This window comes from Danio rerio, chromosome 14, assembly GCF_049306965.1.
Source record: "Danio rerio strain Tuebingen ecotype United States chromosome 14, GRCz12tu, whole genome shotgun sequence".
Lineage (NCBI taxonomy): Eukaryota > Metazoa > Chordata > Actinopteri > Cypriniformes > Danionidae > Danio > Danio rerio.
Genome location: NC_133189.1, coordinates 18,448,107 through 18,467,155, shown reverse-complemented (window position 1 = coordinate 18,467,155; position 19,049 = coordinate 18,448,107). Strand labels below are relative to the sequence as shown.

Here is a 19,049-nt window from a genome sequence, read left to right as displayed (position 1 = left end):
ATTTCTTTAGACTCGTCCGCTTTTTGACACGCATACTGGGTCAAACATCCTAAGTTTTAAAGTCTTCACAGTGATTGACATACATTGCACAGCGACATGGATACCTCCTAATGGTGTTGAAAGAGTCACATACTGTATTTTTAAGGTACGATTCATCCTAAAATATCATTCTGTCTTCAGTCAGTCAGTCAGTCTTTATTCATTTCCCGAAGGCAATTTGGTTGCAGCATACAAGCATGTCACACACAATACACAAAAGTACATTATACAATACAAATTCTACCATAAGTTTAAAAACTTTACAGCTAAGGGGATGAATGAAAATTTTAAACGATTTGCTAATACTAATAGGAGTATTTTACTAATAGGAGTTCTGTATTGAATACCGGAAGGGAGAAGATAAAACTCGTGGTGCATAGGATGGGAATCATCTGACAGAATACTCTGAGCTTTACTCAAAACTTGTCTCTGGTATAACTGAGCCATGGGCATCTGTTTTTTCCCTGTTATTTTTCCTCCTAGGTTCACAATTTTCTTCAAACAACTCTTATTTTTCACACTTAGAGAATTGAACCAACAAAGCAAAGAAAAAGATAACAGTGACTGAATGTATGAACTGTAAAACATGCACATGAGTGATTTATCTATACCAAATTTCTGTAAACAGTATAATCTTTGTTGCCCCTTCTTACACAACATATTAGTATTAGCAGAAAAGGACAATTTATTATCTAAAACAGTTCCCAGATACTTATACTGATCAACACTCTCAACATCCACTCCATTAATACTAGTTTGCTTACCCTCAATCAGTCTCCTCTTACGATTAAAATCAATGGTCATCTCTTTCGTCTCAAGAACATTCACTTGTAAGAAAGCCTCCTGACACCAGCTGGCAAAATAATCAATTACAGGACTGTGCGTGGAGTCTTCCTCACTTAACAAACTAACAATTACAGAATCGTCAGCAAATTTTAAAATGTACCTATTACTAAAAATACTCCTACAACTATTTGTGTACAAAATAAATAGTACAAAAGAAAGGACACAACCTTGAGGTGACCCCGTAGATGATACCAACCATTCAGAGAAACAATTATTTACCTTCACTCTCTGTGTCCTCTGAACGAGAAAGTCTAAAATCCAACCTACAAGCATTCGATCCAACTCAAATTCATTAATAAGTTTCTCAACTACAATATGTGACTGAATAGTATTGAATGCAGACATGATGTATTGGCGGCCGCAAAATCACACAGGACGTGAGCTGACCGCGAGCTGTTACTACAGAGGGCGGACTATGATAGACGCGCGCGTATGGCAAGCCGTTTTAGCATTTAAACTTTTGTTATGACTATCCATAAATATATTTAGAGATATCTCTAATTATATTTCGACTAGTCACAATTATAATTCGACTAGTCAGAATAACAATTAGAGATATCTGCTATTACAATTGTATTAGTACGAAATCAGATAGGAGATATCTGCAAATACATTATGACTAGGCATATTCTTCCATTGACTTCCATTAAAAAATATTTGCAGATATCTCTCAATGAGTTTTGACTAGTCACAATTGTAATTAGAGATATCTCTAAATGAATTTCGACTAGTCAAAATTATAATTAGAGATATCTCTAAATGAATTTTGACTAGTAACAATTGTAATTAGAGATAGCTCTGAGTTCTTACCAAGCGGAAACCTCCCGCTCTCCCTCGGGAAGCCAATACGGAAGTAACTAAAACTGCAATTCATCGACTCGCCTTGGGGGGCTGGCTCCAGGAAGTGCAGGTCATTTCAGACTGCAATGGGAAATTGGCTATTTTTACAGCTTATAAAAACATGTTTACAGCCTGGTACAAAAGATGGCGTTGGTGCATATAGCAATGATTAACCTTCATGACAACTGTGAGGGGGGTGAACTTTTTTATAACTCATCCGTTTCATTTTTATTAAGTTATATTAAGTCTGCATAATTAAGGGCGTGGTCACTTGAGTGACCGCTAGGTCTCGCTGCTCGCTGTCTCGTCACCTCAGCTGATTACGGCTAATTAGCCGATGAACTTGGCATATACATTGCATTTTTGTGTTGGTTAATGTTTCTTTACACAGTCAATTGCCTTTTGGGATTATTTCCTACAATTATCAGATGATATGGCATGCTGTGTTTACTTTGTGCTCACAAACCATTCATGTGGCCTCCGTTTCCCTGGTGAGTGAAATTATATACTTGTATACCATCCTAATAAATGTATTTGTTTTATTTAAGATCATTTATCATTTATAATGTTCTTTAGAGCTGTAATGCACTCCAGAATCTGTCAGATTGATTAGCTGCAGGCTCTAGAACAGTCATCTGAAGTGTTATCATACAGTGTTATGCTGGATTTCATCAATAGTCTTGTACTTACTAACACAGACTATATCTGAAGTGTTTGAACGTATTTCGTGTTTTCCTCCTGTAGAAAAACGTAATAACAACAATACTTACTGGCTCAATGTATTACAGCAGTGCTTTTAAAAGTCTAAACACTTTATTGATATACACTGTAGTGTACAGCCAAGCACATGTGGTCAGAACACAAATGAATCGCAGGTAATGAAGTATTAAGCGTTTCTCCCAAAGAAAAGTCTGTCTGCCAGGTCCAAGCAAAATGCCAGCAGCTCCGCTCACTTTCCGCCTCTTTGCCCTTGTTTGGTATCCCGCTGTGGGTGCTGTGACGCGCGAACAAAATGGCGACGGTTGGCCGCGCCTACTTATGGCTTCTTTTGCGCTCTTCAGAAACCTATGGGTGACGTCACGGATACTACGTCCATATATTTTACAGTCTATGGTTCTTACTAGTCATAATACATTTAGAGATATCTTTAATTCGTCATATTTTGAGATATCTACAAATATATTTGAAGATATCTCTAATTAATTTACTACTAGTCAAATTACAGTTGTAGATATCTTGAATTGGATTTTTGACTAGTCAAAATTAATTTAGAGATATCTCTAATTATAATCTAATTGTCATTCTGACTAGTCGAATTATAATTATGACTAGTAAAAATATAATTAAAGATATCTCTAAATATATTTATGGAGAACAAGGGTTTAAATGCTAAAATGGCTTGCCATATGCGCGCGTCTGTTTCAGTGAACAGAGCCTGCAGGTTGTGACTAACGCCTGTTTCACACCGCAAGCGTCAACGTCGCGTGAGCAGAGCGTGAGCAGCGCGTATGTCGAGCAGTAGCAGCACGCAGGCGTTTGCCTTTCACACCAGCTGCGTCTGCAGCGCGCAGCTCTTCGGCAGCTGCTGCAGAGATCAACCTATCTCTGTCTATTCTATCTAGTTACCTATGTCTCCCTATATACAAATACACTTTTTAAACTTTTCATCTGCACCTAGGCCCCTCCTATGCTGTTTCTTTAACCTGCAAATGTTTATTTTACACATTTTATAGATCAAATAGTACTGTATGCTTCTCAAGCTAACTTATATGAGAAGTGTCTACAGTCAGAAGACAATCGCCTGTGATATCATGTCATTTGTTTTTTTGATTATCAGGTCGCTGTAGACCTAGTTATAATAATAGTTATACAATATAGATATAATGATATTTATACATGATCAAACTAGTGTTACTTTCTCCGCTTCAGTGATGTCCAGCGGCAGAATAACAGCTCGTTAATTCATGCTCGTGCAGAGGATGAGACGGACAAAAGTAACCAATGCATGCCATTCTTTTACTTATTTTCGGGTTGTTAGATTCACAGTGCAAACAGCTCCCGGTAGTAATAACTCGGGTAAACATAAAAAAGCCGATTAAAACTTTCTTCCTCTGCTCAGCTGCACAGAACACAGCGAGCTCACATAATCCAGCATGCGTGTCGAACTACACTACCCACAATACACTTCGCTATGGACTACAAATCCCGTAGATATTCTATTTCCCCTCTCCAACAACACTAGTGTGCAAAACTGATACTAAAATTGTTTTACATTTGGTTTTGTAGTTCGGGCCTAAATAAATGTTTGTTGCCGTTTTTAATCGTTTTAAGTTAATTTGAATGACTATATATAAACAATTTGACATTATTAATGCATTTATTGGGTAATGTAATGTAATGTATTTTTTATTTAGTGCCATGTCAGCAACCAAGGCTATCTTCATGGCAGGAATCTTTCAACAATAAATATACAATTTAAAAATCAACAAACAAAATAAAACATAAATTAAATAAGATTTTTTGTGTTAATACATGATAAAAATTCTAAAATCTTTTCTGGTTCCACTTTGTCAAAAATGTCCTTAAAAGAGTTCATTTCATAAAAAGTCCTTCTGGAATCAGTAAAAGCAGGACAGTCCAGTAAAATATGTTTTACAGTGATAGGAGTTTTGCAGCACAAACACTGAGTGGGGTTTTCACCTTGGAGCAAAAATCCATGTGTAATTCTCGTATGTCCAATACGGCATCTGGTAAAAACTACTTGATCAAATCGATTCTTAAAATGTCTTAAAATTCTGTGTGAAACTTCAGGTTGGATTTCATGTAGTTCATTGTTTTCTAATGCATCCCATTCCTTTTGCCACTTGTTTAAAATGTAAGCGTTGATAAAAGGTTTCATCTCTGACGGAGGAATTTGGCATTTGTTTATTACTTGCTTCAAAGCATCTTTAGCAGCTGCATCAGCTCGCTCATTGCCTAAAAGCCCGACATGTCCAGGAACCCAGCAAAAAATGATGTGATAAAACTGATTTTGTAGTTGGTGAACTTTAGTTAAAATATTGTCAATCAAAGGATGATCATTTGTTGAAGATTCCATAACTTGGAGGCATGATTTAGAGTCTGTGAAAATGATGGATTTCTTTTGTTGTGCATTTTCTATGTACTCCAATGCTAAAAGTAAAGCGCGGGCTTCAGCTGTGAATATGGAGCATTCTTTAGGTAGACTGATTCCATGACTTTGTTCCCCTGTCACCATTGCTGCTGCTACATTACTTTCTATCTTTGAACCATCTGTGAAGATTGGTATGTGCTGAGAGTATTGAGTTCTGATATCCAGGTATTGTTGTTTGTACATATTGGGATGAGTAACTCCTTTCTTCTGGTGTCCTAGCTCCATATTGATTATAGGCATCTTTAAATTCCAGGGAGGCAATGAGTTGAAGTGTATTTGTTTTAAAATGTCCAGGTTTAAATTTAGATTTTGTAAGTGTGAATTGATACGTAAACCAAATGGTCTGATGGTTTTTGGCTTACTTTCGTATAATTGTACAAACTGAGGTTCGAAAACTGCAGTATAAGCTGGGTTATTCTTATTTGCCTTTAGTTTGATAGCATATTGTAATGAAAGTTTCAGCCGTCTATTTTGAAGTGAGGGTTCGTTAGCTTCAATGTACAGACTCTGAACGGGTGATGTTCTGAATGCTCCTAAAGCAAGCCGTAATCCTTGATGGTGGACTGTATTGAGGATTTGTTTATAAGATTTCCTGGCAGAGTCATAAATTATGCTTCCATAATCCAAACGAGATCGAATGAGTACTCTGTACAATCGTAAAAGTACAGTTAAGTCAGCACCCCAATTTGTTTTTGCCAACACTTTGATTATGTTCATAGCTTTGAGGCACTTGTTTTTCAAAAATTTTAAATGAGGGATAAAAGTCATTTTGTTATCAAAAAGGAGACCTAAAAACTTGATTTCTTTAACAACTTTGATCATATTTCCATTGATAAAAAGTTCTGGATCATGATGAAGTGATCGCTGGATACAAAAATGTGTACAAACAGTTTTTGTTTTAGAGAACTTAAAACCATTTTCGACAGCCCACTGGTTAATTTTGTGAATATTTAACTGCAATTGCCTTTCAATTGTATTCATGTTCTTCCCTCTGTAACAGATACATAAATCATCCACGTAGATGCTGCAGAACATATTTGGAGCAATGATTTCCACAATGCTATTTATTTTAATATTGAAGAGTGTGACCGAGAGTATACTTCCTTGAGGAACTCCGAGTTCTTGTTGGTGGGTATTTGAAAGGGAATTTCCCACTTGGACTCTGAAGTTTCTTCTAGTGAGAAAGTTTGAAATGAAGGTAGGAAGTTTTCCTCTAAATCCCATTTGGTGAAGATCTTTTAAAATTCCATATCTCCATGTTGTGTCATAAGCTTTTTCTAAATCAAAGAAAACAGCAACAACATGTTCTTTTCTGATGAATCCATCTCTGATATAAGTTTCTAGTCGGATTAACTGATCCAATGTACTCTTTCCACGTCTAAATCCACACTGGTAGTCAGTTAGTTGTTTGTTTTTTTCTAGTGTCCAGACAAGACGGTTGTTAATCATTCTTTCCATCGTTTTACATAAACAACTGGTCAGAGCAATTGGTCTGTAGTTATTTGGATCAGTGTGGTCTTTTCCTGGTTTAGGTATAGCTATTACTGTTGCTTCTTTCCACGAAGCTGGAATTTTTCCCGAAGACCAGATGTTGTTGAACTCGTCCAGTAGGAGGCATAGTGAACTATATGGTAAGTGTTTTAAAAACTGGTAATGGATTTTATCTGGTCCAATGGCTGTATCATGTGAGCATTTTAAAGAATTTATTAATTCTTTAATTTTAAAAGGTTGATTATATACTTCTTTGTTGTCAGAATAAAAATTTAGTTCTTTGCATTCCTGCTGTGCTCGTATGATTTGAAATGCTGGGAGGCAGTTCTCTATTGATGAATTCTTTTCGAAGGCTTCAGCTAATGTATTTGCTATGTCCATTTCCTTTGTTTGAAGTATTCCTTGTTTTATAATATGTTGTATGCGAGTTCCATTTTCCTTTCCCTTCATTTTACGGATCATGTTCCAAATCTTCTTCATGGGAGTATAGTAAGTTAAGCTGGATACAAATTGTTTCCAGCTTTGTTTCTTTGCTTTATTTAGGGTTCTGCGAGCTTGGGCTCTACAAATTTTAAAATGGATAAAATTTGTAGTTGTTGGATGTTTATTAAAAGCACGTTCTGCTTTTTTCCGAGTTTCAATAGCTTTTTTACATTGTTCATTAAACCAGGGATTTGTCTTTCGTTGTGGTTTTGTTGATGTCTTTGGGATGGTTTCATCTGCTATAGCGATTAACTGCTGAGTGAAGTCTTCTATTGAGTTCTGATTATCTTGGGTAGCTGACATAAATTTTTCACAACACAAGGTTTGAAAGGTGGTCCAGTCTGCTTTCTTGAGTTGCCATCTTGAAGGTCTACTTGTTACATCCAGTTGTGGAAATGTGAGGATAATTGGGAAGTGGTCACTCCCGCATAGATCATTCCATACTCTCCATGAACAGTCAAGTAAAAGATCAGCACTACATATTGTCAGATCGATTGCTGTATAAGTACCATGTCCTGGATGAAGATATGTTTTGGTTCCATCATTTAAAAGACATAAATCATTATTTTCTATAAAAGTTTCCATTCTTCTTCCTTTGGCATCACAGTGATCATCACCCCATAAGATGTTGTGGCTGTTAAAATCACCCATCAGTAAAAATGAAGTTGGTAATTGTGAAATAAGTTTGTCCAGTTCTTGAGGTATTACAGCTTCATGAGGTGGGATATAGATAGAGCATATTGTAATTGTTTTATGTAGAGTAAGTTGAACTGCTGTTGCTTGTAATTGAGTGTCCAATACAACTTGACTGTGGATAATGTCGTTTCTCACTAGGATAGCTGATCCTCCAGAGGGTCGTTGTATGTTTGGTCCACATATACTAATCATATTAAAACCTTTAAAAGTTAAGGCATCATTTGGAGATAAGTGGGTTTCCTGAATACAATAGGCAAGTGGGTTAAAAACAGAATTTAAATGCTGTAATTCTGCAAAGTTGGTTTTTAGTCCCCGACAATTCCACTGTATTATGTGATTGTTTATTCTCAAGTGGGAAATATAGGTACAGGTCCTTTATTTTTACATTTAGGTGAGAGACTACGACTACGACTGGTCGTTGTCTCCGTCATTTCAATATCTTTAGGATTGTCATCTTTGTGAGTTCGACATTTATCTTGATTTGGTTGTTGATTTGTTGTACTTGGAGTTTTCTTTTTCACTTTTGATTCTTTCTGTTCTAGGTATGAGTCTTGAATTGGTCCAGTTTGAATGAGTTCATTTTTTGTTTTTTGGGAAGTTGAGTTTTTGGTGTTGCTTATGGTTTGAGGTTTGTCCTTGAATAGCCAAGTTAGATCCGTCTGACAACTTATTGATTGAGTTTTTGGTGTGACTGCAACAGAATAGGGCTTTTTCAGACAGAAGGCAGGAAGAGCTTCAACTATTTTACGAGCTTCAGGATAACTCATCTTCCTTGTGTGTTTTATTTTTTGTATTTCTTTCTCTTTATGCCAAATGGGACAATTCTTTGATGAGGCTGCATGATCTCCAAGGCAGTTTTTACATTTAGGAGGTTTTGTGCAGTTCATTCCATGATCATCCTCACCACAGTTTTGACATGTTGTCTTATTTTTGCATCCTGCAGATCCATGACCAAATTTCTGGCATTTAAAACATCTCAGTGGATTTGGTATGAATATATCTACAGCAACACTTAAATATCCAAGTTTGATTTTCTCTGGTGGTTGTGGTCTGTTGAAGGTCAGGATGTATGTTCCCGTTTTAATCATCTGCCCATCCTTTTTGATGATTATTCTTTTTACGTCGATTACACCTATTGGTTTTAATTCTAAAGCGATTTCAGATTCGTCCATATCTTGTAATTCTCTGGTGCGGATTACACCTTTGCTGTTGTTCAGGGTAGAATGAGGGAATGCTTTCATAGTAATTCCAGCCAAAGTTGTTGCTTGTAGTAAATTTTCTGAGTTAGCTTTCCTAGCACATTCCACCAAAATTTGTCCAGATCGCAGCTTTTTAATGTCTTTTACTGTTCCTGCAATTCCTGTGATTCCTTTGTGGATCGCAAAAGGGGACAGTTTGGTCAGGGGCATGTCATCAGTCAGTGATTCCAGTACAATAAATCTTTGCCAGTTTTCATTTTCAGATGGGAAATTAAAACCAGTTCTTAGTTCAGTCTCCAAGTCTTGTTCCAATATCCGTTTTTTAGTGTTTTGATTTTTTGCCATAATGTTTAGATATTTGTTCTTCATCTCTGCTCCTCACCCACCTCGGAGTCCTACAAGGGGATGTACAGAGCCACGGACATCCACTGGATGTACATCAAGGATACAGTGATGATATACTTGAGCATATAAACACAGGGTCTATAATACTCAATTGACCCTATGCCAGCGCCTTCCGGGAGAAAGGCAAGTCCTGACAAGCCGATTGATTGGAATGGGCCTTTCCAATCTCTCGTATAGTTGAAGTATGAGCCAAAGTGATGTGTTGGATAATTGATAGCCGCAGCAAATCAAAATCCTCAATCACCAGGATCTCTTCCTCCACCAACACGAGTCGCAACTCACGGCCAACAAGTTGCCCCATTTGTCGCCTCTTACGAACAGCAAGGGGGTGCTAGGGACCTATTCTACCCCGGGTCCCCACGGGGACCATTTATTGGGTAAAGCTGCTACTTTTTACTGCCATTCAATGTGTTTTGGTCATTATCAATGCACTGTCACTTTAATTGATCAAAAATAGACCCAGCGCCGAAACTATCGCTGCACTGCTGCTTCGGCAACGCTCACGCCTCGCTCTGACGCGCTGCTGCTGCGTGCGGTATGAAAGCTCTAATCTGTTAACATGGACGCCGAAAACACACGCGCTGCTCACGCTCTGCTCACGCGCCGCTGACGCTTGCGGTATGAAACAGGCGTAACAGGTAATAGTAAACAACATTCAGTTTGTGGGACAGAGTGATCGTTCAGGAGCCGCGTGTGAAGTATGAACAGCACTTAGCAGTGGAAGTTAAACCGAAAACGTGCACATTATTTAAACAATCATATCGCATTTTAGAGTTATGATTACGACAAACATTAACCCTTGAGTACAGAGGTACACAAAAATGCACGTCGACATGATACACTTGATAGCACCGACATCAGCGACGCCAAACAAATAGTAAACATGCCTAAACTGCTGAAAAGAGCCACGACTGTCCTGTGTTATGAAAAGACGGCCACCCTGTCACTCATCATGCCCAACATGAAGACAGCCATCCATAAAAACCTCTCAGACAGATACACATAAGTTCAGGATTATCTTATAGAACTGCTGATTACCTGGAAATGTGGATTTTTTTTTGCACACACAAAAAACGCAAGTGACCAAGCAAAGCCTTAAGCTCTTACTGTTAAATTTAATTGAATAGAAAGCTTTTTTTTGTGCACCTTAACTTAAATTGTTCCTTAATTTTGTCTCTGTCATTTCAATAATATTTTATAAGAATTATAAATTTTTAAATTGTTTTATTTTCCAGAGACAGTCCTGTTTAATTTATTTTCTTAAAGAAGGTTCAGTTTAACAAGTTGAAACAAAAGAAATACATAAATAAAATAGTTTACTTGGTAATTTTTTTTTTTTAAATAAAATTGGCATTTCAGTTTAATTTTCAATTTTTATTCCAAATATCGTGATACATATCGAATCGTGAACATTATATCGTGATACACATTGTATCGTGAGCTGAGTGTATCGTTACACCCCTAGTTTTTATTTTCACAATTAAATTTATAGTCTTACAATGGCAAACTTTAAGGGTGCAGTAGGTGATCTGTCAAAATGCTAACCAGTAGGGCTGCACGATATTGGAAAAAATTGACATTGCGATTTTTTTTTCCCTGCGATATATATTGCGATATTATATATATACATATATATATATATATATATATATATATATATATATATATATATATATATATATATATATATATATATATATATACACACACACACACACACACACACACATACATATATATATATATATATATATATATATATATATATATATATATATATATATACTTAAGACTAGGGCTGTGACGGTCACCGAGACATCCGCGTCACCGCCGTGGTCAGTTGCCACTGCCGTTGTCCATTGCCACCGGCTGTAGTACGTGACGTCACGCACTTTAAAACACAAATTACTGTTATGTTGCCAAGTATCACATATCTGTTAGAATATAACATTAGGCGCGATTCAGCAAGTTCAAGTTCAACCATGAATCTTGTTAGAAAACGAAATCTTACATCTGGGAACATTTTGGATTCATGCCGACCGAGAAAGGTTGACGAATTAATTTAGATTAAGCTTTTTGTAGGGGGTTTTTAAGTGTTAAAGTGTGTTTTAATATTCACTGCAGAGAGTCCAAACATTGAAGAGCAAATTCATCGATACGCAGATCCACAGGCCCCGAATCATGCAAGCCAGTGGCAATTGACGGCGAGGGAAAAAAGCCATGTAAGCTTAATCAACTCCTGTCTTCTAAAATGCGGGTGGCGGAACAGAAGGAGAAGCCCTCTCTCGCATGGTTGTGAAAAAGTAGCCTGTCTGTGCATTTTCGCTACAAGCACACCGTCTGACAGTGTATTGCTGGAAACACTATAACCCCATTCTTTACTTAAACCTTACAAAGTCAACATGTTAGTTTTTCTGGCAAATAATTTAAAATATGAATACAAAAGGTGGAGAGTACCTACGTTGTTTTTTTAAACATCTGACTTATATTGTTACTAGGTTAATATTTAATTTTTCCCTATAATTATTAATATTTATATTATTATTACACTGATTAGTAAAGTGCCATTTAGGCTATTTGTTAAGTTCTTTAAAAAATGTAACGTTAAATTGATATTATTATACAGTTTCAAGCAGTTAAAGTTATTTAATATTTATCTACAATATTTATAAACAGTTTTGTGTTGTTTTATTAACGAAAGTTCAAAAATAAACATGTAGGCCTACGTTTATACGGATGTTTTATTTATTAATATTTAATTAAGTTAAGTTATTGCTTAATTTTTACATAAAAGGTCAATTAATTTAGGTAGGCTACTTTATTTGTTGATGTACGAGATTAATGAACATGTTTGCCAGTAAATAATGCTCTCACCACTTTAAAAAATAAATAGATAAATAACTTGCGAAAAGGATGCATTAAAATGCTAGCGCTTAATCATTCTTCACAATCGGATTTGTACGTGCAATAAGCCGAGGCTATACTGCGCCGACAAGAACAAGCCCCAAAACAAAGTCTAGAGAGAGAATTAATATTAGTTAATATTAATGATTATAAACACGAACTGCGTTGTATGATAAACGCCTCACAATGTCGTGATCTTTTCTGAAGAACAGATAATCCATGTTGTCACCGTCTCCCCAGCCAGGTTTTCATCTGCTTTTTTTCTCTTCTTCTCGCTACAAACAATAAAGTATCAGCGCCAGACCAGTGGTTTAAATGATATTTTACTGTCCTGATTTCTTTTATTTTTATTAAAAAAACATAAATGTTTAAAGTTTTGTATTGCATATATATTTTTAAACTTTTTCATTCAGCTTACCTGCTGCGAGAGGTTGTGTGCTGGGCAAATCCCCTTTAATCATGCTACCTATTTCATTTATGACACTGTCAACTTGACTTGGCAGGCTGATCATCTTTAATCTCAAAAGGTATTTTTAACTTCTGCATAATGTGATGTTTCTTATTACAACTGTTAGCGGTGACAAAATAAAAGCAATTAAACAATAAAAAGGGTTTTGTTTTATTAATTGTATAGTTTAGTTTTAATAATAATGTATATAATAAATTATAATATTGATTATTGTGTAGACTACAGTGTCCAACAAAACATTGTTATTAGGTTAATAGACCTAATCCCTAACTGAAAAACGAATGTGAAAATTACAGGCAGTTGAGTCTCTGCTAAAATTAATTTAACGACAAATTTCTTTAGCATTTTTCCCCTTTAGAGATCAAGAGAGCTGTATTTAAATAATTATTTAACTAAAACATAAATTGAATGCCCAGTTCTTTCCCGTGTGAGTTTAGTGCGCCTCCGTGTCTGCATTTTAAAGTTTACAGGTGCACCCTGACCTGACGCGAGGACCAGATCTCTGCACTATTGCTTTTATTTCACAATTTTCATAACTGCATTGCATTTTCATATGGTAAAATATCAAAATTTATGTTCTAAAAGTAGTAATGACGGGAGTGTTAGTAATTAATGACAGAAAGAACTTTCACTTTTGAGTGAACTTCTGTCACGTGTTATTTTAGTATGATGAAAAAAAAATAAATTAACAAAAATAGTAATGCAGTATTTGTCGCTCTGCCAAGCCTTCTCTGTTGCTGTTGTGGAGCAGCAGCATGCTTTAGTCACCTTTTTTCCCCCGGCCCCACCCCGCCTCCGACTCCTGAATGCCTCACTCACTCACTCACTCACTCACTCACTCACTCATGCGGGCATGTACTGCGGTCTCATGAGGAAACGCAGCTTTTTGATACAATGTTTTTCTTGTTCCCCGAATACAAATCATTTTTCAAGTATTTGTTCGAAATAAGTATTGGTAAAACACGCTATTCGTGCTTATCTGAATACCGTATTCGGGTTCTGCTCCACCCATAATACATATAGCCTATATATATACATTTTTAATTTTTTTTTTTTGCATCGCACCCTCCTGCGATGTGACTATCGCGGATGCGCACATCGCGATTTCGATGCTGAAACGATGTATCGTGCAGCCCTACTAACCAGTTAGGATAATATCTTTGAAACACAGTCCCACCCCTGCCATCCAAAGCCATGCATCCTGAAACACGAACGCGCACATTAAAGATGACAGAGACCCACTAGATAATGTCATTCACCAGTTAGAAAGCTTAATCATTTTAAATAATTTTTTTCATTTTTTTAATCATTTTTATAATAATACAATTCCGAATGAAAAGCTGTACTATATCAAGAACATTTTCAGTTGTGTAGCAAACAAAACTTGTCATAATGTGCAATTCAATACAATTCAATTCAGCTTTATTTGTATAGCACTTTTACAATGTAGATTGTGTCAAAGCAGCTTCACATAAATGGTCATAGTAACTGGATCAGGGTAGTTCAGTTTTTATTGTTTAAGTTCAGTTCAGTTCAGTTTAGCTCAGTTCAGTGTGGTTTAATGTCATTATTGAGAGTCCAAACACTGAAGAGCAATTTCATCAATGCGTAGCTTTACCGATCCTCAACCATGCAAGCCAGAGCCGAGTGAAGAAAAAAAAAAACTTGAGAGAAACCAGACTCAGTTGGGCATGTCCATTTTAATTTCTCTGCTGGCCAAAAGTCTTGTGCAGAGCTGCAGTCTCAGCGGTGGAGGCTGGAAGCAATGGAGGCAATGTATCATGCAGGCAAAGATCGCTGGTTTTACGCTCTATAACGACTACTGTATGCTTAGTGGCTGACCAGTGAGGTGCAAGAATTACACTTATTACTAAGCCGTATACTTCCATTCTATTTTAGACCAAATATTCTGAGTAGCATGGTAAACAATATAGTGAGTGCGTTAGGTTGTCATTGTTCAAAAATGAACCAATGTGAAAATAAAACCAACTCTTTTTGATCACTTAATCCGGAAAAATATAAGGTCCCTACAGCAAAAGTTTTTCCTTAATATTAAGGTAAAAGAAATAATATATTTTAATACTAATAACATTTACCCTGTCAAAAACTTCTTAAAGAAAAGATTTGGATCAGATTTTATACAAAATGCTCTTTTTGTCAGAATGACACTGAAACTCTTCCTCACTTATTTTGGTCATGCAAACATGTGTTTCAATTTTGGCAAGATGTTAATTTATCTATCTCAAATATTACTTCACATAACTTTTATGTTACTCCAAAAATAATTATTTGTTTTCTTTATATATATATATAAATTTTAAAATCTGCTTTATAATAAATAGTTTTTTATGCAATTCTACATTCATAAATGTAATTTTTCAAATTGCAAGCCAGAATTTATAGCATTTATACAAGAGATTAAAAATTACTTACCTACAATTCCACATTCACTTAACAAGAAAGCACTCAATACATAATCAATTTGCAACCTTTAATATGTATAATCTATTAAATCTCTAAATTGTTATCGTCATATTATTTTGCCCTCTTCACTCTAAATTTCATATGTAATATATATATCTATCCTCAGGTTAAATTACATATTGATTTTCTCTTTAATTTTTATTTGATTTCTGTTATTTTTCCCCCCTATTGTTTATCTTTTTTTCATTCGTTATTGGCACCATTGTAAAGAATCTAATGACTATTATTGTAAATGATATCGACCAAAAAACTTTTATGCAATAAAAAAAAAGTAAAGCAGGCTAGGCGGAATAGAGCTATTTACTGATGTTTTGTTGTAAAACTAAATAAAAATCTACATTACCGATGCTGTAAAAGGACACGCATTATAAAACTGAAAATAGTCGCATAAATCTTTCACTAGAGGATTTCAGTGGCTGAACAACATTTCTGTGCATATAACCCATTTGTAACAACCCAATCTACATCAAAATACTTTTAAAACAGAACATTACCTGTCTAAAAAAATCCTTCAGCCATGGGGTTATCCTTCCTCCAGCGTGTAAAAATAACTTTAATATTGATTCAGGATTTTAAAAAGTTTTGATTCAGCATTTGTTTTTACACTCACTCTCTATCGTGTGCAGGTGAATTTGGTGTGTGTGTGTAAAAATGAGGTGAACGGCTGCAGATGTGCAAATCTACATCTGTTGCGACACAGTTTGGGCTACTTATCAGAATTATGGGAAATGTCTGCCAGACAAAATTTGATTGGATGTACATTTTTTGTTTTATGCCTTACCCAGGATATAAAAATACATATACATTTAGATCATTTACTTTATTCATTACTATTGGACTGTGAAGAGACTTTTAACCAGCACAACCAAAAATGTTTCTGAAGACAAATCACCTACTGTACCTTTAACTTAGACATAGAAACTCGCTTAAAAGAAAGACACTGATGTGAGCTACATTTTTTTTATTTGCAGTGTATAAGGGTAAATGATGTTCACTAGGTAATAATCACTACTCTTGAGCGCTTTTAGAAGGGCTTCTTTTACTCATACTTTGAGTAATATTTAGAACTGATACTTTTACTCTACATTTTTCAGCTAATAATTTATTTTTACCAAAACATGATTTTTCAGTACTCTTTGCCTTACTGACTCAAGCTTTCCATACTGTCATAAACTTAATCAAGACAGTTTGCTGAGGTTGTGAATTGAAATATGTAAATAATACTCTGATTCACAGATTAATCATTTCCTTCATGAGACCTTAACGTATCATCAGAAGCCATGTTTTTTTGGTCCTGTCAAAATACTGCTAGGTATTAACTTTTGTATTGCTATTGTGTTTTATCATGAAACACAGCTATATGGCACTTACATCAAAAAACAGAGGGTTGTAGACAGGCAGGGGCAGCTCTATGTGGCCAAAGTGTCCGGGACAGCTGCTGAAATCTTGCATGCAGGTAGAACAGATTTCCTTGTTATCAGCCGGACCGAGTGCCAGGTCATACAGCCCGTTTGCAGCAGCATTGCCCACATTATCCAGCAACTGAGGATTTGTGATAGTTTTCACACTCAGTTTTCTGTTAAAAGCAAAAATAAAAGTTAAATGTTAACAGAGGTCAATAGTTAGTAGTTATATTGAGTTTCATGCTCATTGTTTTGCTTAGACAGTTTAGCACAAAACAACCAAACAACAACATCAAAATACATTTTCAAATAAACAAGGAAACAAAAAAGACAAGTGTCAAATGCCACTGAATGCAGTCTTATTTACACTCGGTTTTATGGTTGGTAAAGGGTTGCTATATAAAATTGTGTTAAGGGTACCCATCAAAGATCAAAAGGCTCAAGATATATATATCTATATATATAGATATATATATAGATATATATACCTATTGATCTTTGATGGATATCAAGATGGATATATATATATATCTTGAGCCTATTGATCTTTGATGGGTACCCTTAACACAGTTTTATATAGAAACACTTTGTGAATTATAAATATATATAAATAAAAGGATCACAATAAAATTCAAACATTACATTTCTTCACACCAATATGCAAAAATTGCATAGGCTTGTTATCTCAAGGAAAATGTACTTCCATATTATATCATGCCATCATCCACCTACAGATGGAGGATCTTCCTTGAGCCATTTCTTTGTAATGGCCTTTTTGCTAGTTGGTAGAAGTGTATTAAGAAGAAGATATGCATCATTTTTTTGTCTTTTTGAGAAGTAAATTTCCAGGTACATAGTTTTAAATTACATTCCAGATTCAATCCCATTATTGCATTTATCTCTTTATTCACATCTTGCTCATAGGTGTGTATAATATTACCATCCCAAAATATGTGGAAATTACCAGCCAATACATTTCCACATTTTATTCAGCATTCACCATTTTTTTTTATCTCTAGTTTTAAATGAAATTTTATTTTAGGTGTCTTAAAGAACCTGATTACATTTTTTTCAAAATAAATTTCCTCAATTAATCTCAATTAATTGTGATCATCTGTGTTTCCCAAATAGTTAACCATTCCTCATTTGTTATAAATATATTGGCTTCCTTTTCCCATTTTTGTTGTATGTACATTGTTAAGTGTTTCTTTGTTAATGTCAGACAGGAATACATTTTTGATACTAGGTTCTTAACCTTCTTTTTGTGAGTATCTATAAATATCTGCACTACTGTTGTTTTTATGTCTTCTGAATCTCTTATGCTTTTAGTGAAGTAGTCTCTAACTTGAAGGTAACAGAAAAAGTCTTGTTTATCTAAGTTGTATGTATTTGAAAGTTGATTATCAGTAATAATGATGAGACAGAAGCATGTTATGCCTTGCAAACTCCATTGTTTAAATCTTAGATCTAGTTTTGCTGGTTTAAATTAAATATCATGTTCAACCCATCTTTGCTTGTTTTCCACGTTTAAGATTCTTTAATTCTTTGTTGCTTGCACATTTTTTAAATTTCCCTGAGGGGGAAAACTGGTTTCCACAGAAAATTTCACACACCATCAACTATTAACAGTTAAAATCAGTATATTTGAGTAGTTCTCAAATGTCTTAAGACATGTTACATTAGGATTTTGTGATTTAAACATGCCACGAATGAAAGCCATGTTTAAACACCAGATGGACAACCATAAATCAGAAAAAAAGTAATTACGCTTCGTAATTTAACCCATGAAAACAAGTACAAATTCTTTAAATGTTTATATTTTGTTATCATTTTTTTTTCAGGAAGGGATGTTTTAGCAAACACTTTGACAGTTCGTTATGTTTAATGTTAGGGTGAGAGAGTATGGGGCTTGTTGTCAAACAGCTTAACGAGTTAAATGAGCTGTATGTTCTTTTTATTAGTTAACGTTTAACGTGTCTCTGCTCCGACTAACGTTAGTTCTTTAGCAAAGTCGTGGAAGTGTAAGATTACCTTGTTTCATCAGCGGAGAACAGGCCAAACGACATGCCCTCTAATCGCCTCCATGGTGTTTCTTTTGAAAATTGCATTTTCAAAGCATAAACATATAAATTAAAGCTAAATTATCTCTGTATTTCCCATGTGCGTCATGTAGAGCTGAAACACGTGTGACCGTGTTCTGGGCGAGCGGACGAGTCCAACTAATACGTACAGGTAAATAAGATTAAATCACGTTTTAAAAACAATAAACATAACGACGTTAACCTAAAAAAATCATATACATTTGTATTAATTATATACGGAGAAACACCTCAATATCAATATTCTACAATGCCGTAAAAGTACGGCTTTTTATAAGTTTGTTCAGATGGTATATCCTGACCTTGGAAAACGAACAAAGGGTAGAATGGAAACATGGTGATTATATGTTCTTTGATGGAAATTATATGGATGTAAATCACTTCGGAGCTGTATCAAATTAACAAAATATTTAATTAATTTAGTTGCTATTAAAGCATTCAATTGTCATTTTTTGGGAATAAATTGTTCTATAAAACCATTAATGAAATAAAATGTAGCTGTTTTGCGTGCATGATTGC

General features: G+C 35.1%; 1 protein-coding gene across 1 annotated transcript in view; it reads right to left on the bottom strand.

The window, feature by feature from the left end:
• The window catches only part of polr1a (RNA polymerase I subunit A), a 66,502-nt gene extending 47,877 nt beyond the window's left edge, over positions 1-18,625 (bottom strand). Inside the window, exons 1-2 of the mRNA XM_001922804.8 lie at positions 18,463-18,625; positions 16,400-16,604 (exon numbers count right to left, since the gene is read on the bottom strand). Of these exons, the coding sequence (XP_001922839.3) occupies positions 16,400-16,604; positions 18,463-18,539 (282 nt within the window). The 5' untranslated portion in view covers positions 18,540-18,625. The remainder of the gene's footprint in view (positions 1-16,399; positions 16,605-18,462) is intronic.
• Between the last annotated feature and the right edge of the window lie 424 nt (positions 18,626-19,049).